The sequence below is a fragment of the Tachysurus vachellii genome, chromosome 10 (assembly GCF_030014155.1).
Source record: "Tachysurus vachellii isolate PV-2020 chromosome 10, HZAU_Pvac_v1, whole genome shotgun sequence".
Classification (NCBI taxonomy): domain Eukaryota; kingdom Metazoa; phylum Chordata; class Actinopteri; order Siluriformes; family Bagridae; genus Tachysurus; species Tachysurus vachellii.
This window is the reverse complement of record NC_083469.1, coordinates 14,478,281-14,499,486: the sequence shown is the minus strand read 5'-3', so window position 1 is coordinate 14,499,486 and position 21,206 is coordinate 14,478,281. Positions and strand designations below refer to the sequence as shown.

General features: G+C 37.6%; 1 protein-coding gene across 5 annotated transcripts; it reads left to right on the top strand.

Annotated features, from left to right (window-relative positions):
- The first annotated feature begins 1,635 nt into the window (after nt 1-1,635).
- ubr1 (ubiquitin protein ligase E3 component n-recognin 1) lies at nt 1,636-20,525 on the top strand. 5 transcript variants are annotated; one of them, XM_060879712.1, is made up of 47 exons: nt 1,636-1,738; nt 3,333-3,595; nt 3,810-3,888; nt 3,974-4,084; nt 6,175-6,302; nt 6,444-6,582; nt 6,705-6,767; nt 6,859-6,982; nt 7,331-7,438; nt 9,059-9,147; nt 9,243-9,341; nt 9,534-9,691; nt 9,775-9,874; nt 9,962-10,090; nt 10,168-10,348; nt 10,503-10,564; nt 10,675-10,785; nt 11,397-11,462; nt 11,556-11,657; nt 12,507-12,570; nt 12,735-12,859; nt 12,989-13,041; nt 13,142-13,244; nt 13,324-13,372; nt 13,589-13,743; nt 13,860-13,959; nt 14,049-14,152; nt 14,241-14,321; nt 14,631-14,812; nt 15,143-15,342; nt 15,437-15,530; nt 15,665-15,817; nt 15,973-16,070; nt 16,159-16,252; nt 16,361-16,509; nt 16,608-16,663; nt 16,772-16,868; nt 16,989-17,056; nt 17,203-17,350; nt 17,492-17,582; nt 17,707-17,843; nt 17,940-18,048; nt 18,145-18,201; nt 18,304-18,381; nt 18,771-18,941; nt 19,264-19,365; nt 19,542-20,525. In XM_060879712.1, the coding sequence occupies exons 1-47, from the start codon at nt 1,694-1,696 to the stop codon at nt 19,681-19,683; spliced, it is 5,217 nt and encodes a 1,738-aa protein (XP_060735695.1). In that variant the 5' UTR covers nt 1,636-1,693; the 3' UTR covers nt 19,684-20,525. The 5 variants fall into 5 exon arrangements, with proteins under 5 accessions (XP_060735695.1, XP_060735694.1, XP_060735693.1 ...); XM_060879711.1 differs by having other exon boundaries at nt 13,324-13,384; nt 14,052-14,152; XM_060879710.1 differs by having other exon boundaries at nt 13,324-13,384; nt 15,146-15,342.
- Nucleotides 20,526-21,206: the final 681 nt, after the last annotated feature.

The following is a 21,206-nucleotide window of genomic DNA, read 5'->3' as shown; positions in this document are numbered from 1 at the left end:
TTGTGTATTTCTACCTCTAGTTTAGTCATCTGTAAATAAAAAGCATGCTCGGTTGGGTTCAGGTTAGGTGATCTCTCCAATTAAGATCGTTCCATTTCTTATACCAGTGACCTAATATTGTGTCCCAATGGTGTAACAGTGCTTTCACCATGATTGACCACCAGGCCTTTTGTTGTTGCTGAGTTCACAAGTGGATTCCTTATTTTTAAGAATTTACCAAATTGGTGATTTGTCCTCTTTCACTTACCTCCTTAGAATGCATAATGAGAGAACATGTACAGCTACCAAATGCAAATTCAGCACCTGAAACTACATTTACTTCATAATAACTGCATTCTATAGATCTATATATTAACTTAACTTTTCTTTATTTTTGTTTATCATTATCGTACAAGAGCATTTGGCTTCATTTAGGTAAAACCTTGACTCTTCTTCTTTTGACTGGTGACTCATTATTAGTCCTGTGCTTCATATGCTCCTTACTGTAAGTAGACGCCCTCTAGTGGACGTGTGGATACTGCAATGTATTCGTGATGATATGTTGACAATGACAAATGATAAATTAATCTTAAAACAAACAAACAAACAAACAAACACACAAACAAAAACACCCATCTCCCCACCCAACAACCAGAAGTGAACAATAATATCTTAGTTATAGCTCTGGAGGCTTTTATTCCTGATATTTCCACTGAAATAATTAAATCCCTATTTTCTTAAACAGTAAATACAATTTTTAAAAATGTATTGTTTTTATTTCTACAACTGTAACAAAACAATAAAAATCTTGGACACCTTGACTATATGCTACTGTAGAGAGAAGCACTGGCTTATAAACATCATACACTCAGATGATGATATATTGTGCAATCCTCTTATACAGCAAACTACATCAAATTCCTAGCTGAATTCCATTGAAACCCCTTTTTATCATGTTAAATGCGCAGTTTTAGGCCAATTTCTACAAAAAGCATCTTTGCCTTACACAAATGGTGTAATTTGTGCAGGATCATTTCCAACTTCACCAACCATAACCAATAAACTAACCCTTCCTACATATTTCACAACATTATTTTTCTTTGTTCAAAGCCAAGAATCTCAGTTTAAAGATATGCATTAAATAAATGACATGTGCATTCCCATTTCTGTCACTACCCCCATAATCCTATATTTAAAGGATGTGGAATTTCTCAAAAAAATATTATAAATATATAGTTGTTGATTTTAACAAAATGTCATTAAAAGCATTGAAGACGACCCTGTAATTCCTTATTAAATGGCAGTAAAGGACAAACTGCTGTGTAAAAATCTCTGAAATGGGTTCACGTGTCATATGAAACTTTATATATATATATATATGTATATATATTTTAACATATATATATTAAAAGAATATACATTTATTTATATACATAAATGGAAAATAACATGTAAGGGTGTTTTTTTTTTTGTAATGTCTATTATTTGTTGATTATTTAAAGGTTATGTTTTAAAATCGACTACTTTTAATTCCAAAAACTAACAAAGCGAATCTTTAATAAAATGCATAATAGAAATGCGCTGCTGTCGCAAACTTGCGCTGGTTGCTGTCGTGCGGCTGCGCTGCTTGCGCTGGTTGCGCTGGTTGCCCTGGTTACCGTGTTGCGGCTGCGCTGCTTGCGCTGGTTGCCGTGGTGCGGCGCACAGACTCAACATGGCGGAAGGTGAAAAATCAGTAAACGCGCTCCAGTTATGGAAGGTAATAATTTCAGCTTGTGTTAATTTCTGTACATGTCGTTACTTGTGAATTGTTGCCTTTTCTTCCGAATTGTGTTTGTGTTGTTATTATTATTATGTGATTCGTGCGACATAAACGTTTCCTTACAGGTTTGTTTTGCTTTATGCTTCGATTAGCGACTAGCTACAGAGCTAAGCAGCTAACGTCAAAGGGTTGTAGCACAGGAAAGTATAGCTAGACAGCTTTGTTTTTACACAAATACTTTGCATTTCACGACTTTATTGTACATTGAGACGGCTAATGTTGTTTATGTTGTCATTTATTATTATGAATCTGGTTCAAATAGCAACATCTGTAACATTAGCAGGCTAACAAACTAGCCATGCTATGAAGATTTTGTTGCAGATAAGAACTTGAACAGTTTTGTCACTAATCTGTTCTGTTTGCATTGCTTGTTCCTTTTGGGTATTTAAAATAAAATATAATAATAATAATAATAATAATAATTTATATGTATAATATTTAATGAATGTGATTAATAATTGTATAGGAATCATAACCCAGTAATTTCTTGTTAAGGTGCTAACAATCACAGCTCATTATTTAACTGGTCACATCCAAACCAGGAAATGAAATGTAAATAGTTCCTAACTCAATCTAATGTGTTTCAGTATAAATCTTAGGAAGATAATTTACTGTGGCTGCAATAAATAGACCAAGTGTTAACATATTCAAGTCAAGTCAAGAAGCTTTTATTGTCATTTCAACCAAATATAGCTGTTGAAGTACACAGTGAAATAAGACAACGTTTCTGCAGGACCCTGGTGCTACATAAAGACAGAGCTAAGGACTTATTTACATAATGAGCTTAATGTATTAAGTTTGTGAAATATATTTAACTGTTCAAGTAATCCCTGGTTGCAGAAAGTTACACTCTTGGTATAACTTGATATCTTTCATCCTGACAGTAGTTCTCTTTTTGTTTTTCTAAATGAAGGTTTTTACATTTACATGCAGTGCTGATGTGTATTTGCAACATGTGAACTATGGAAATACTTCAATTTCCAGATTGGTGCTATAAAATATTTTTTTATTTCCAGTATTTTTCAGCATTACGGATTGTACATCATATGAATGCAGAATTATTTTCAGCAAACACAAAAGATAACTTTTAAAGATGTTTTTTAACAAAAAAAAAAACCCAATAAATTTTGAGGTAGGTGCATGGTGACTCCTAAGAAGCAGCAGCATGAGTAGGCACATTTTCTTCTCACCATTTGCTTTGTTTTGTAGGTGATGAGAGACTGCTGCCTCACTGACTCTCATCACTTGCAGCAGTTGTGTTGTGTGGACTATGAGCTTTTTCATGAAGTAGCATGATATGTTTGCAACTTTGACAAAAAGTCGCCTTGTCAATGTCACAGATAATTCATAGATTACATTTTTTAATTTTTTTTAAATTGATTTAAATGCAATTAATGTATGTATGGGATGAAATATACTTGGGCAATTGTCAGCATACCTTGGTGAAGCAACACAGCACCACCTACATGTAGGGAACATTGACCAACATTGATAAGCACCTAGAAACACTTACATAAATATCTCTCTGCAGAGATTGTGGGAGGCTTCAGACCGGCAAACTGCAATACTCCAGAATGTGGCAGAGAAAGTCCCCCATATTTATTGCCTGCAGGCTGAATCCCAGCTGGTGGAAGAGGAGGAACAAGTACAGGAACACCTCCTACAACCTCTGGAGTACTTCCTGTTTGGAGAGGACCCTAGTGTCGGCCTAGAGAAACTTCAACAAAGAAGTGGCGGCTCTTCTCAGCTGTGTGGACGTGTTTTTAAGGAGGGCGAGACAGTCTATTCTTGCAGGTTGGAGTTGGCAGCTTTCACATATGCATAGAATATGGAAATAGTTATGATTAAAGTACCTTTGTCTGGTTAATAAACTTCCTGTAGGTTTTTTTCTGTATGAATGTTATTAAAAACCGTCCGACCTTAAAGTGAAGGGGTGATGTGCAAGCCAGTAACTCTTTAATGAAGAATATGTTAAAATGTGTGTTCTGTTTCTTTTCTATGTTTTCAGGGACTGTGCAATAGACCCCACCTGTGTGTTGTGTATGGACTGCTTTCAGAACAGTGTACACAAAGGCCACCGATATAAGGTCAGTTTCTAAACCTCCTTAAAATACTCTGTTACATGCTCATAATCATTTTTGATGATTTATTACTAAACACCTGTTCTCTTAGATGCATGCATCATCCGGAGGTGGCTTTTGTGACTGTGGTGATTTGGAGGCCTGGAAGACCGGCCCCTGTTGCTCCCAACACGACTCCAGCACTGCTATAGCCATGGAAACAGTAAGGCCTCTCTTTTTTTCCTGCTTAACTCATTTTGAGGCTTTTCTTAGGATAGTCATTTTTCCATGCATTGCTTAGTATGACCTAACTTGTTCCCCTGAGGTCAGAGGACGATTGCAGAACACACTGTCCTTTGCTGGCAGGGGAAACAGCAGGCTGCATGACGCATGAATTGGCCTGCACCACTAACAAGCTTTATCAGATCTGATCTATGAGAGATTATGCAAGCAGAGATAAATGTTGTATGGCTGTTATTATAGTGTTCTTTTGTTGGTAGGAAATGTTTTTGTGACAGGTATTACATAAATATTATAATCATTATTCATATATTTATTATAATCATGTATGCATGTCACTCATCTGACTCTCAGTGATAAGATTATGGTCAGGACGTCTTCACATCTGCCTGGAAAAGAGCAGGTGTCTGCTTTGCTTTACTTTGTGGTCTGGTTTCTGTCACCATTCTAAGACCAGAACAGACACAATATAAACCATAACAAGCATTATCTGACCCAAACAGCACACATGGTAGGCTGTTCAGAAACATTTCATACATGAATTTTAAAATCTCTCCTCCCTGCTTTTATACAGGGATCCTGAATGTCTGATGATCAGGATCCCCTGAGCTGCCTATGTGGTCTGTTGCTAACATGAGCATGTTATTGTTTCTGTAGAGCAGTCAAGACATTTTGAGCACTTTTTTGTCCTCTGTTACTTTAGACTAGTTTTCTTTTGCTTCATTTATCTCTGACCAGGGGCATTACTAGCCCTATTTTTCTAGGGTACATGCCCCAGTAATGATCTGCTGTGTCCCAGTAAAGTAAAATCTCTTATTTGAGTTTTATCCAAATATCACAGCGACCATGCAAGTAAACTGTGCATGTAATAACTTGAGCATTTTACACACACCCAGCTTCCTGCAGTCAGTGCATCGGCGTGTTCAGAAAGAAGCGGTAGAGTAATAGGCCACGTCCGAAATTGAAGACTTTTAAAATAATAAGACAGACTATTTTGACTCATTTTATTATTGACTCCTGTGGAGCTGAATGTCAAAGGTGGAGGAAAAAAATGAAATGTAAATGAAAAATAGGTGATCCACCATCAATGAACCAACTAATTTAGGACATGTATAGTAAATATATACTCTTACATTATTTGTTATAGTGGAATGCAGAGTACATACATTAGTTATCTGAGAAAACCTTGAGTAATTGGGGCCTGTGCCCCAGTAAAAATATATGCCTAACATCACCCCTTTCTCTGACAGAAGCATTCTGCTATCAGATAACTTATTAACTAGTTTCTATAGATTGTATATTAGTAACATTTACAAGTACACTTTTTTAAAAAGCTGTCGCTCAACATACTATTTCAGAAACAGTTCCTCCGCACATGCGTTCTTACTCAGACACTCAGCTCTTTTAGTGTCATAGCTAACCATAGCATTTTTGACTGTTTACATGAGAGTGTTTCTCACTCCTAATGATCTCGAATTCAGTGTGATAGAGTATTGTGGAGAAAAAAGATGAAGGAAGATAGTTTAGGGCCACAAAAATCTTCCAAGTCTTTTGTTGGTGCATTCAATTGTCCCTGATTTATAGCTTGTGTAACTAGTTACCCTTTGTAAAAAAAACTAGTTATCGCTTTTAAGAAGAATCCTACACTATATGGCCATATGTGAGTCTTCCCAAACCTGCTTTCAACTAATTGTTTCTAGACGCAGTTGTCTGTTCTAGCATTATAATTTCCAACAGTGAGTTTTATGACGACATCGTTTAACGTGGTTGAAGTGGAAGAACTTGAGTGAATTGCACAGAACCCTGACCTCAACCCATTGAACACCTTTGCAAGCCACTGGAACGCTCAGACCTCCTCACCCAACATCAGTCCCTGACCTCACTAATGCTCTTGTGGCTGAATGAGCAAAGCCTTACAGCCACACTCCTAGTGCACTTTTGTTCATGTATTGTATCACTGATGAGTCATCTTTACTCAGATTCTGTAGTACACCCATAGTATTTTTGGAAAAAAAAAAAAGATTTCTGGAAGCCGTTTTAGACATTGCTGTGTTGTGTGTATATATTTTTCAGGACGAGTGTGTGTTGGAGGCAGCTCTACAAGAACGTGCTCAGGTGCTGTTCCAGGTTCTGCTGCAGTACTTCACTGACCTGATCGTGTGGGAGGAAGGAGATGAGCTCCCAGAGGAGTTGCAACCTAGGTCAGCCAAACTGGTTTCCTCTCAGGAATACATTCTTCTTTTATTTTTTAGTGATACAGATGTATCAGGAAATAAACGGTCTATTCACAGACCTTATGAAAATGTAGTATGAATTTTGCTTGTTTTTACTGTTGTCATTAGATCAAAGGAGAACACGTTCTACTGTGTGCTTTACAATGATGAACACCACTCGTATGATCACGTGATCTACACTCTTCAGAGAGCCATCAACTGTAATCAATCTGAAGCTCATGTACATACTTCTCTCATTGACAAGGAGGTACTATATTCTACATATATGCATACACATGCGTTTATATATCCTTTTAAAACAGCAGTGAAATATCAAAATACAGTCGGGTTTATATAGAAGCGCTTGTGTTTGTCTCATCCCTGATTCAGGGTCGCAGAGCTGTCAAAAGAGGAAGCCTGAGATCTTGTCAACAAGCCAAAGACCTTATAAAGGTAAACAGTTTTAGCTTCTGGACTCCTGGAATCGTTTACCCTTCCTTACTTTTTTTTTACTTAAAAATCTCTCTGTTTATTGCACCTGCAGTCCAGCTCAGAGCATATTACCCAGCAGCCCTTGCGAGTGGAGCTCTTGCATTCAACTGTTATGGCTCATCAAACCTTTGCCCTTAGGCTGGGTGCCTGGTTCCAGCAGATCATTGGCTACTCCGGTACACCATTATCATAGTATTATTGTGGAAGCAAAACTGTAATGATCTAATGATTTAAAACAGCATTATAACATTTTAACAGATATAAGACATTTGTTGAACTAATTGATACCAGTGGCTGTTTCTATATGGTAACTGGTACTTCTTTTTAAAATGGAACTTCTTCAGCCTTTCTGCTCCAATAGATCCACATCAGCTAAACGCTTAAAATAATTTGGATAAATAATTGAAGCTTACCTATGTACTATGTTTTTTCTTTTTCTTTTTTTAATTCATGTTTTCTGTCCTCGCCCTCCCTCCCTCTGTCTCTCCAACACTCCTGCACACACTCCTATCTCAATTACTCAGTGGCTTTTAGGCAGGTGTTTTGCCAGGTGGCTTTGGAGCCCAGTGCTGACAGCAGTAAAGGCTGTTTAATCAACAGACTCATGTTGCATGATGCCAGACTTTACAAAGGCAAGTTCATCAATTGTGCTTTTTATGCTTGTTTTTGCCATGGTCACTATTAGGGATGTACCGATCCGAAATATTGGATCGGTATTAACGCCGATAAAAGCATTTTGAGTGGATCGGCTATCGGTGGTGCGTGACCGGTCCGAATCCGATACCCGTGGTCATGGGCGTCGGAACCATTATATGTAGGTGGGACAGGACCCACCCACTTTTTATGACCAATAATATTGGACCCACCCACTTTTACCATCTCTATTCAGTGCATATCATCTTTTTTTTTTTTTATTACTTTTCAGATTTATTACTTTTCGAATCCATTCTGCTTGAGGAATTCCCTAATAAATTAAACTCCGTTCCGTGTTTTACCTACAGCATTGACCACGCTCCTGCTTCCTGAAATCAATGGGCGTTGGAACCATTATATGTGGATGGGACAGGACACACCCACTTTTTATTTGCTTCCGATGCCCATGCCCGAGGTGGTTGATTAATGAACAGCAAACATCATAGACTATTGCTTAAACTTATAAGAAAAATACACGTATATATTAAATTGCATTAATGAAAATAAATATAATACATTTTAAGGAAATATGTTGCACAACCGCCTGCGACAGACAGGCACGTTTAGCAGGCACCCTTTCCATTTACCTCAGCGCGTTAAACATGTCGCTCATTTGGGTGCAAGGTTTACTGTTTAATGCACTTTGCATTGTGTTTCAGGAGTTCTAATTTAAGATTCACTTTAAAATATTGCCTTTTCTTCAGAACATATTTAGTTTAATAATTGCAGTATATATGGTTTAGATTGTTATACCACTAACTGTTAAAAGTACTGTTTTCTACTGCATTAATATTTTTTTAAGGTTTCTTGTGTTTTCATTTTTCATCCAGTAATGGGAATTTTTCTATTTCTTTGCCAGAAACAAATAAATCTTAATAACTAAGCTAGTTGTATACATTCTTTAGTTTTAAAGGTAGAAAAGAACACAGATATCGGATCGGTATCGGTATTGGCCAATACTGGCAAACGCTGGTATCGGGATCGGATCGGAAGAGAAAAAGTGGTATCGGTACATCCCTAGTCACTATACTAGCTTTGTTTAAAATGTGATATTTTGGGACTTTGTTTAAATATCATCATTGCACATATACAGTGCCCTCCGTAATGCTATATAAACACTGATTTGGTACATGTTGCAAAATTTTTTTGGGGCCCCTAAGTGCCACATCAGGAAAGATTTTACCCTGTCTTTGGGAGACTGCAAGTTCAAATCCTGATAATGTCACGGTCATCCATGGGCATAAGCCAAGGGAGGAAAAAATTGGCCATGCTTTTGAGTAGGGATGGCATGCTCTCTGTCCCCTGTCAACCACAGTAGTACTAAAATGCATTTGCTTGCATTTATTTAAAATATTCATTATTGTCAGTAATTATTGGCATCAATGTTTTGAGAGAAATTATGTTTAAGGTTGTTCTGAAGAAGAGTTTTTGTATGATCAGAAATTGCTTCTCAGATTGTTGTAATGATTTTTTTTGGTGCAATGTTTATTTTGTATTTATTTTATATACAATAATAAATGCCTTATATTTATTTTATATTTGTCACTTGCTTTTATTAGGAGCTCGCAAGGTTATCCACGAGCTGATTTTTAGTAGCCTGCTGATGGACACGGAATACAAGAGGCAGTTTGCCATGAAATTCACAGAGGTTCATTGTGTTCCTTCTTGGATATAAATAATAGCAAAATACAATTGAATACACTTGTATGAATCCTGCCATTATTTTATTATTTTTTTTTTCAGCATTACAAGCAGTTACAGGAGGATTTCATTAGAGATGACCATGAAAGGAACATCTCCATTACAGCCTTGTCTGTGCAGATCTTCACTGTTCCCACTCTGGTAATAAAAAATAAAACAAACATAACATTTTTGCCTTGGGTCATCATGCATGTACTTCTTCCAAGCATGCCTCATTGTAATACATTTTTTCACGTGGAACAGAATTGGAAAAAAATAAAATAAATGAAACACAAAATTCAATCTTCAATAATGAATATTCTTCCTGTTTGCTTTCTTTGTTTGTCCTTTAAGGCCAGACAGCTGATTGAAGAGGGCAATGTAATCAAAGTGATTATCGACACAGTCATGGAGATGTTGAGGGAACATCTGGACAGCAACAATCGCTTTCATTTTCAGGGTTATAATTCTGACAAGTTCTTCAGGGTCCAAGTGATATTCCATGACCTCAAGTAAGCCTTTGGGTTTGTGTACTATACATTGTATAAAAGACATTATCACTTTATTTAGTAATTTTACTTGTTTTGATTTTCAGGTATATTCTAATCAGTAAACCCACGGTATGGACTGAGAGGTTAAGGGGAAAGTTCCTGGAAGGTTTCACTGTTTTTCTTGGATTCCTACATTGCATGCAGGTACTAGCCATCAGATAAAGATTTACCTAAAGAAGAGCTTAGGTAGTTGTGAGAGACTCGTGTTTGAGTTTTTTTTCCACATCCTAGGGAATGGAGGAAGTCAAAAGGCAGGTTGGTCAGCAAATTGAGGTGGAGCCAGAATGGGAGGCGGGTTTCTCTATTCAGATCCAGCTCCGCCACATTCTGTCTATGTTTCAGGACTGGTGCTCCTCTGATGTAAGTGCTAATGCGACTCTTATTATCATCACTGTATAGTCACTCTGCTTTGGGTTAAAACCATGTATGTTTTACAGGAAAGAGTTTTACTGCTAGCCTTTCAGGAGTGCTTCCGTGCGCTTCAGCGCTGCACCAACCAGCCCTTTCACAGTGAGCCAACTGACCACTACATGTGCAAGCAGATCCTCCATACTCGTCCTTACAAAGTCTCTCAAGAACCTGTCTCCATCCACCTGCCAATCACTAGACTCCTGGCTGGTGAGATTCTGAACATCAAATGATCGATATATGTATTATTGCAGTATAACAACCTTATTTGTTTTTCAATGGCATAATTCATTACAAAGAAAAGCATTAGTATTCTTGGAGCAGTCAGTTAAACAGGTTAATTAAATGTTTTGTGCTTGTGCAGGTTTGTATGTCCTCTTGTGTCGGACAGGAGCTGTAAAATACCTTCCTGACTTTGTGGACCCTGTGAGTAGATACTGAGAGATCTTGGAACTTGTAAAATGTGCCTGTGTGTCCCCTTTAAATAAGACCTGTCACTGTTATACTTTTAGTATAGAGCTGTGTATATCTTTCAGGAGCAGATGGACTTGCCTTTTTATGCCGAATTCCCTCTGCGTTGTGTGGTGCTTGCAGCACAGGTGTCTGCGGAAATGTGGCGCCGAAACGGCCTCTCCCTCGTCAGTCAGGTCAGATGATCTCAGATGCTGGTTTTGTCTTCTTGCCCTTATTTCTGTGCTTTTTCTCATGAGAGAATTTTAGTAAACAGACAAATTTGATAAAATATTAGCTGTGGGTATACCACTATTCTTCAAGCATGTTTTACAAAATTACCAGTGCACTTTTTACTGTTTACAGAACAGTAACCTAGCATGTAGAATGATGTAAGACTACAGCTTAAAACGTTTGAGGGTTACAGCTGTCAAAAATTAGTGTAGTGGCCTTTGCATTGAATGACAGCAGCACGTCTGTGACACCTCAGGGCATGAGTAGTTTCTCACACTGCTCTGGTGTGATGACACTTTCTGCAGTGATGACCTCTCCCTAAGATATATTTGGCCCATCCACTGCAACATCTACAGGCATTTATCTGACTGAAGTCAGCATGTTTTGAACAGATGAACAGGCAATTTCTAACATGGAAACTAATGCCACAGTGTTGCACTCACTCACAGTCTGAAACTCACCATTTACAATAAGCCCAGCAGTGGCTCATTAGTACTATACCCAAAACCACTTTTTTTAATTATTCAAAGCTTGTTTTGAGCCAGTGTTGTCTTGTCTTTTGCTTTTGGTGTAGGTCTACTACTATCAGGATGTGAAATGCAGAGATGAGATGTTTGACAAAGACATCATCATGCTTCAGGTGGGTACCAGGCTTTTCTTCTGTTTTTCCTCATGGCATACTATGTGCAGTGAACAAATGAATAAATATTATAATGGTTATTTTTGCCTTTAGATTGCTGCTTCCAAAATGGACCCCAACCACTTTGTCATGCTAATTCTACTGAGATTTGAGCTCTTTGAAGTGTTTAATGGAAATTGCTCAAGTAAAGATCAGGTTTGTTTGAAATGATTACATTAAAACTGCTTCCTTAAGACCTACATTTTTCAAAATGTGTTTGAAAAAATATGGAGGTAATTGCACACAAGAAACAAAGCATAAGTAAAAACACAAATTTAGACATTATCTCCATGTAATAAGAATACAAACAATTGAAAGTCTGCAAACAACATTGTCAATTATAAAATGATTGGCACTAATAGGTTGCTATATTACCAGTGTTGTGCTAGTTACTAAGAAATAGTAACTAGTTACAGTTACTAGTTACTTCATTCAAAAAGTAACTCAATTACTGTTAAAAGTAACTTTTTAGTTACTTTTTTAAAGAACGTTCTTTAATGTTCCCATTAATGGATAGGACCTTAGAACCAGAAAGACACCGCTTACATTTGACTAAAAGGTTTTTGTCTTTATGCTCAACTAAAGTGAAATAATGAGCATATTTCCACTTTGAGAAACTCGTCTTGCTCTCGCCTTGACTCGCCATTACTGCCGCACATACTTGAATAAACGGAAACACGCCCACAGTGCAGCGTCTTTGTGTTTACAGTGGTTGTCATCCACCAATCCTACAATGCGTCGCTGCTGTAAACAGGTTAGTCTGTAGGCTACACTTGAATGAATTAATTTAAAGCCAAAATTAATTAATTTAAAAAAGTAACAGACAATCGCACCATATGGTAATGGTAACGGAGTTACTTTATTTAAAAAGTAACGCGTTTGAGTATTAGTTACTGTCAAAAGTAACTGCGTTACAGTAATGCGTTATTGCCCAACACTGTATATTACCTTAAAAAGTTAATGCCTAGAGTATTGCTACTGTTGCTGATGTTCTTTTCCCTGTAGGACCTTCAGAAACAATGGAACAGATTGACAGAAGAAATGCTCTACATGTTGATTATCATCACAGGCAAGTCCATACAGCATTAACATTCTTTTGTAAAGGAAAACTGTGATATTTGTTGTATTGCTCAATATATAGTTTAGTACAGCAGATTAGTTTTATGGATTCCTATCACAAATCTGTTTGTTCATGGTAGGGCAATAATGAATTATGGTTTTCTGTTTGAACAGGTGAGCGGTATGTTCCTGGAATCAGTAATGTGAATAAAGAGGAAGTGACGATGAGGGAAGTCATTCATCTCTTGTGTATAGAACCTATGGCTCACAGTAGCATGGTTAAAGGACTGCCTGAAAATGTAAGCGAACCTAACATGGTAACTTTTACATTTAGTCATGTGATACTACTAAAAAAGTAAAGCTTATTAAAGTTGATAAAATTATATGACTTAATAGATAATCTAATATGATGCAATTTTCTATTGCAGGAAAACCAGGAAACTGGGCTTGAAACTGTTATCTCAAAAGTTGCCACATTCAAGTGAGTCAATCTCACAACCTCAATCTCAAAAATAAATGCATTTATGCACTTTAAAAAAATAATGCATTAATGTATTTATTTATTTAACATCCTTGTTCAGGAAACCAGGAGTTTCTGGTCATGGTTTATATGAATTGAAGAAGGAATGTCTTAAGGAGTTTAACCCCTTCTTTTACCACTACAGCAAATCACAGCAAAGCAAGGTATACTGTGTACAATAGTGTCTTTTTTTTAAACTACTGTGATGTTCTTTTTGCATAACTATTTGCACCTTTATCTCAGGCTGAGGATGCGCAGAAGAAAAGAAGAGTCCAGGAAGGACGTGACAAAGGTATCGGTCCAGGTACACTGTACACTAAACCTAACATTTAAAGTCTAATCTTTTAGATGGAAATGAACTAGGTCACACATTAAGCTTAAAAGATTCCTCAGAAACTAAACCAGAATCCTATACAAAATTCAACACGTTTGCTGTCCGAATTATTATTTCCACTCCTATTCTCCTGAGAGAATTTTGAGTGCTGATCATTTTTTCCTGTCCTTCCAGCTCTTAGGCCACCAGTGCCTCCTCCCTTCACCCAGGCCTTCTCCAGTATAGTGCGATTGCTCTGCTGCGATGTGTTCATCCATGTGCTTAGGAGAGTGCTGCAGAGGGCAGCTGAGGACCATTCTGCTCTGTGGACCGAAGCCATGATCCAAAGGGTATGCTGACACTGTTTTTGATCAATGATATAGTTGTTCCTGTGATGCATGTTATTGCATTCAATCATACATGATTAAGATTCGTGTGTATATATTTGTTTGTGAATTTCCTCCAGGCATTGCATCTTGTAGGACAGGCTTTGCTAGAGGAAAAAAATCAGTTGGAAGCTTGTAGTGTTGAAGAAGTGACATTTGACTTCAGTCTCAAAGCTCGGAGTACGTATACTTGTCACTGTGGGAGACATGGTGGGTCAGTAGCATGTTCCAGGCACTACATACATTTAACCCTCCATATTTCCTTCTAGAAGTTGGTGAGGATCATGGGAAGTCATTGTTCCATTTCCTGTCCAAAATGAAGTCAAATCCTTCTTTTGAAGCTCACCCCGACATGATAAATTGGACACTACAGGTATAACTGGTTATTTACAGTCTCAATTATAACCTCGATATTTAGTAGTTATGTAATTATGCTGTTTATCTTTAAATTTTCCTTTCAGCTGTTTGAGATTGTGAAGTGCCTTCGTGAGAAATCCAGCCCCTCTGCTTCATGTGCAGCAGATCAGACCAAGGCAGAGGAGGTAGTGGTCTGATGATCTGGCATAATAGAATTAACATAATTTATTTTCAGATATTGTATGATTTAAAATGTCAGTAAGTCATTCAGTCTTGTTAAAGATTTGCACTCCAAGTTGAAATATATAAAATAATATTCCACACTTACCACTTGGTTTAGAGAAATGGGATTTCAATGTGTTTTCAAGGTGTTTAGCATTTCTCAGTCTGTGCTTCTATAATGTCTGAGAAATGCAGCCTAGCTTGACTGTAGCCCATAATTTGCCCCTTGAAAGCATGCTTTTTTTTGCAGTATTGTGCCTTGATGTGTGCAGAATATTCATGACAAAGAAAAATCAGAGCGGAAAAGGAAAGCTGAAGTTGCTAAGCTTCACAGAGATAAGATCATGGCTCAGATGTCTGCCATGCAGAAGAACTTCATTGAAACTCACAAGATGCTGTATGACAATGTGCCTGAGAGTGGTTGTCCGGTTGAGCCAGTGTCCTCAACAGACCGGTAAGGAGAAGTCTGCTCAAAAAACCTAGGAATAAAGCCCTGATACTGAGCACAGTTTCAGGTCTCTAATTCAGACCTTTTCATTGTGGGGGCCAAATGTGTGCTAAAAGGGATCATTGAAAACACTGTCAAATGTTTGCATCCTGGTTTTCTGAGCCAAGAATCTTGAAACTTAGTAGTTCTGGAGACTTAAAAAAAATCTGTCCTATAATATTAACCAATAGGGATTTTGTTATTTGTCACAGCATCCTAAAGCTGTAGATTGGCAGTCTATGATAGAAGGCCAGAAGTTAAAAAACAGGTTTAGTTGAAGGTGAACATTTTGTCCAGCAGTTTAATGGAGCTGGACAGTCGTGTGGCTGTGGGGCCTAAGCAGGGAGTATGTCCAAGTGACTGGGAAACTCTCACCTGCATCCTATGTCAAGAGGAACAGGAGGTACAGGCTCAGGCTCAAGCCATGGTGCTTACAGCCTGTGTTCAGCGATCTACAATTCTAACCCAGTGCAGGGGCAAAACCCTCTCACCAAAAGGTTAGTGATAGCCATAACACATGTGTGAACCTTTTAGTTTTAGGTTGTTAGCTGCATTATATAAAATATTCCTTCTGGTTTTTGTTTTTGACAGAAAGCTCCTACCCCTTGTTCATGCCCCCTGATCTAGCTGTCGGCATACACACTGGTAGCTGTGGCCATTTTATGCATGCCACCTGTTGGCAGAAGTAAGTGCATGCTAAAATAACTAAATAAGTGCAATTGAAAGGGATTTCTTTTCACATAGAAATGTCTGTTAATATAGAAACACAAAAATCATTGATTCTTAGCTTTGATGTTTCTGCATCATCTCTTTGCACAGATATTTTGAGGCGGTGCAAAACACCACTAGGAACCGGCTGCATGCTGAGATGTTTATAGACCTGGAAAATGGAGAGTACTTGTGCCCACTCTGCAAATCTCTCTGTAACACTGTGGTCCCTCTTGTTCCCATGGAGCCCAGCAAACTCAACTAGTATGACAGCTCTGTGTGCTACACAAAGGACATTTTTACATTTGTATTTTCTTTGCAAAATGTTTTTGTAGCAAGAGTAAAGCCTATCACAAAAAAAGCTGAATTATTTTTGAGGTGTTTCTCACAGTCATATGAATTCTCTTCCTCACATTTAGCGAAAGTGCTGACATGATTGGTCAACTGCTCACTCTTCCTCGTTGGATACAAATAGTGCTTGCTCGGATCAAGGGGCTCAGAGTCCTTCAAGGAGCTGGTGAGAATCTTCTCATTACTTAGAGTAATAACTTCTAATGCATTTCTTTTTAGAACTTTTAGAAAATTATGATTGTGTGTGGGTTTAGAAAATGCAACTGAGACCGGAAAAGAGGAAACTGGGTTGTTTGAGGACACACATACTGACTTCAGGTCAATACTCAGCTTTGGAGTTCAGCCACCGTGAGTCTCACTTTACGCTTTTATGAACAGTCCGTTAATTTATGCAATGTATGCAATAGGCAGCATAACACAACTATCTGAATGTAATTGTTTCTCTGTCTCTGTTAGGCCAAAATTCTCAAGCAGTATAATGGAAATGCTGGTAGTGTGTGCCACTACCGTGCACAGGGTGGGTCTTCAGACAGCACCCAATGAGCTGTGCCCTTATATGCCTGTCATGACCTGGAACACTTGTGCCTACACCATCCAGGCTACAGGTGAGAGGCTTTTCCCATAAACTTCATATCTTACCTTGTCCTCTTGTAGGCACTACTTTGTCATTTCATGTAAACAATGGCTTTGGCATTCTATGTAGAAAACATGCTACAGGGAGAGGGAAAAGCTCTGTTTGGATCTCTGCAGAACAGACAGGTCAGTTTCTGACATTTCTGATTACTTGTGTGTAGCTTCTGTTTGTTTTGCATGATTACGAGGTGTGAGTTATTTTGCATGATTATGGATGTGATGTGTGTATTACAGCTTGCTGGTCTCAAAGCACTGGTACAGTTCTCAGCTATTCAGCGAATGAAGTGTTCTCAAAGTGTCATACAGAAACATTTTTCAGACCTGCTCTCAGGTAAAACTGCATGTTCACTGCGTGTGTTTGTGTGAAGGAGAATAAATGTCTCATTTCTGAATGGTGTGAATTGTGTTTTTAAGAAGTTTATTGGAATTTCCTCTGTCTGTTTCTCCATAGTATTGTTACCTGTGTCTAATGCAGAAGGCATACCCACAATATTAGAAGTAGATTTCTTTAATCTCTTGGTAAGTGATGAACAGAATGTGTGTTTGGTTATTATAAGTATAATTAAATATGCAGTATATTTGAAACAGGTTCAAATTGCATCAAGGAACCTGATCGATGCTTACTTCAATGAATGAGTCATTTAGAAAAAGTTGTACTTCCACAGGTGGGGTTAGTTCTGTCTATACCTGTGTTGTATCAAGAGGAGAGTGTTGACCTGCAGCCTTCAGCAATCAGTACTGCTTATAATCATCTCCACCTAGTGCACCTGGTCACAATGGCCCACATAGTGCAGGTCCTTCTGTCCTCACAGGGTAAAAAAAACAACCCACACACATGACTACTTTTCAGATGGCTAATCCTTATAGTTATTATTAAAACAAATCAGTAGTCAGTATTAAAGTATTACTATTAATATCTGTTGGAGTGCATCTATTCTGTGTATATTTGAACAGACTTGAATGCAGGAGCAGTTGGAGGAGGAGATGCAGAGGAGGTCAGAGCAGCAGCCACACTTTATTCTACTGTATCACAGCACATTGACAGGTGAGGCTGCCAAGTAATCACATGAGCAGGTAGTGCCTTCATTGTAGATATTTACACACATCTTATTACTCATGTTGTTGTTGTTTTTTTTCCCTACAACACATTTTCCTCTCATTTCTCCCAGGCTGAATTCTGGTGCATCTGCTTCCACGACTGTAGACACAGTGAAGAGAGGTGTTCTCCCCTTCCTTCGCTGTGCTGCACTTTTCTTTCATTGCCTTACAGGAGTGCCTGCTCCAGAGGAGCTGTCGAGTACTGCAGGTGAAACACTGTTTAGTTCAACACATAAGAACACTTCATGAAACAATGACAATTTGAAGATTTCCAATCATCCCTTTACTCTTTCTTTTATTGCAGTGTCCTGTGAGAGCCAGTTGCCCTTTCTGTGTAGTTACCTTGCTTTGCCCTGCAACCTGTTTCAGCTCTTCCAGGACCACCAGGACACTGCAGCAACATTAATACAGAGGTACAACATTACATTAAATGCCACTATTACTTCATATATGATGAAAGTGTAGACAACAGCATGATCTCCATACTTTTCTTTGTGGCTATATTTCAGGTGGTGTGGGAATAAAGCTATATCAAATACCCTGAGAGAAGAAATGCACATCATCAGGTTAGTTCACTTTCACTTCTCTTTTCTGATTTTTTTTCTTGCATCCTGGAACTTTGTATAACTTTTTTTTAACAACTAATACAGTTTTAATAACTATCACAGGTATCCACGGAAGAGAAACAGGTTAATAGATCTTCCTGAGGACTACAGTGTGCTGCTTAACCAGGCCAGTCATTTTAAGTAAGTGAATTGCTTCAGAATCTTACTTAACCTGAACAACGTATTAGAAGACTGCAAGCATGCCATATACATATATATATATATATATGTAGACTGATGGTAAATTAATTGAAAAACGTATAGCTTTATTAAGCTGTGGCATTCTGTTTGTATAGATTAGGTCTACTTGTTACAGCCTTACGTCTCTTCTTGTGCCTTGTGTCAACTCTAAAGATTGTTCGAAATTCCTAAGAGATTAGCCAAATATAATATCTAGTTGTAAGGCATTAGTATGTCATCATCAGGTATCATCAATAACTGCTAATATCTGTACTTTTGCATTTGCTGTTTTGGTCATTCCAATAAACATATGGGTTGCATATAGATTAAGCAATTCACTCTCTGTTCAGGTGTCCAAACTCATCGGATGATGAGCGGAAGCACCCGACACTGTGTCTGTTCTGTGGGGTCATGCTGTGCTCTCAAAGCTCATGCTGTCAGGTGCAGCTGGATGGTGAAGAGGTGGGAGCTTGCACAGCCCATGCTGCCACTTGTGGGGCTGGAGTTGGCATGTTCCTCAGGTATGGAAACCCCAGCAATAGTTTTTGAGGCATTTTTCTGGAAAACATGTCTTTCCATAACTGAGTATAGCAAGTTCCTTTAAATAACAATAACATGTTACAAATGTTATTTCACACATGATTGTCTATTATGCTCCTAAGAGGATGGTCTCTTATTTAGCTTCCAAGAATGCATGCAGCAGTATAAATCATGGAATAGTTTTGCTGAAAAAAAAAAGAAATCATAAAACATGTGAAATGTGGTTTCAATCCAAAGCACAATTTATATGTATGAAAAGTAAAGGATAAATAAACTCTGCTGACCTCATATCTTAATGAACAGGGTGAGAGAGTGTGAGATGGTTCTGATGGCCAGCAGGACACGTGGAAGCACATATCCAGCTCCTTACCTTGATGAATATGGGGAAACAGATCCTCAGCTAAAGTAGGTCCAAATATGAAAGATAATATGGACATAAGTAACTTTTTGATTTAAACCACTATGTATGATCATTGTTTCATAAGTGACATATGCAACAAATTTGTGGTGTTAATTAGTTATTTTATTAGAGAGATAAAATAATTATTATTGCTGATGTAATTTGTTGTCTGTCACGCTAGCCGTGGGAATCCACTGCACCTCTGTCCGGAGCGCTACAGAAAGCTGCACCAGCTGATGCAGCAACACTGCATCCTTGAGGAGATTGCCCGCAGTCTGGAGGTGCTCAATATCATGTTTGCTTTTGAGTGGCAGCTGCTCTGATCTCAGGAGGAGGACTCTTTCACAGTCTTTCAAATGTCCTTTGGGTGCTTTTGCCAATTAATGATTTCTCTTTCAGCATTTAAAATAGGAGTGTCTGTACAGAAAATGGCAGCAGCATGGGATAATCAGAAGGCCTGTTTGCTTTTTTTATTCTTGTTTTCACTTCATTTCAGTTTTACATCCTGAAGCTTATTACTGTGAAGTAGGGAAACGATATATGCTCATTCTTGTACAACTCTGGCTGTTTCCCTCTTTAGAGTTGTTTCTGTTGTTTACGAGTGTCAAGAGTCGAAAAAATAGTGAGACAGCTTTCCATTGTCTTACTTGTGTATGCACTTTTTGCAGAAAATACTTCCGGTTCCTTTGTGTAACTGCTCACCTAGTTCTTATCCTCCTCACTTATGGACTCGTCACGTTTTACTCTGTGGAAAAACTACATTACTGAGAATATAGTATACTTAATGTAAACGTATGTACATTTGGCAACTTATTTTGCCAGTTGTTTACTTCCGCCACAGTGTAAGCTATGTTTTTCCACATATGATCTAACACAGTCAAATATATAATAAATGATAAAAATGTATATTTTACTATAAAATACAGGACACAAACAAGGGATATCAGCTGTACACAAACAGTTCCAAGTTGATTATCATGATCCCAAAAAAAGCAAATACAGGTCAATTCCACATGATTCGTACAGTATATATATGAATCTAATTATGTACTGTTTTAATAAGTGATGGTCAGATTCATGGTTGTGTTAACTTCTTTCACTACTTATCATCTTTTCACATCATTTACTTCAGAAAAATTAAAGCTGAAATTATAAATGGTCTAAATTTGCAGTTGTTTATTTGTATTGCTTGACAGGTTGACAGTTATTTTCTGGCTATAAAAAAATAAAATGCAATGAAATTATACTGATGTGCCTTATCTTAGGAACACTTACATTACACTATGTTATAGTCATCCTATTACAGTACATGCTATATGAATTGCTTCATACTACAGAATCATTCATCAGAATCAATCAAGAGTAATATAAGATTCTTATACAGATGCAAATACAATACCGGGTTTCTGTATAACACTCATTCATGCTTAATTTCCTGTTTTATCTGACTATTTTGCATATTGGGTCATGTATGAATTGCAAAGATGTGTAAAACAGGATTCAGCAAAGGCTTCTGGTGTTTTACCCTTTAAAAGTCTGGTTTTAGGCAGGATAACATTTTAAAACATAAAAGCATTTCACCATTCATTATTGTCAGTATATGTTACAAATGAAATCTTCAGAATCTCTCCTTATCTCACATTTCATTTGTTTATGTCTCTCCTTCCTTTTCCACTGGAAGTTCTAAATATATAATTTTCTGACATTTTTACCAAAGTGGCCTACGTAAAAATAAGGAAAACCTGCGGATTAAAATTCCTAATCATATTTCTAATATCTGCCATCAAAACAAATGATGGTAAGTGCCCCAAAATTTTAACACTTAAAAAAATCTCAATTAAAATTA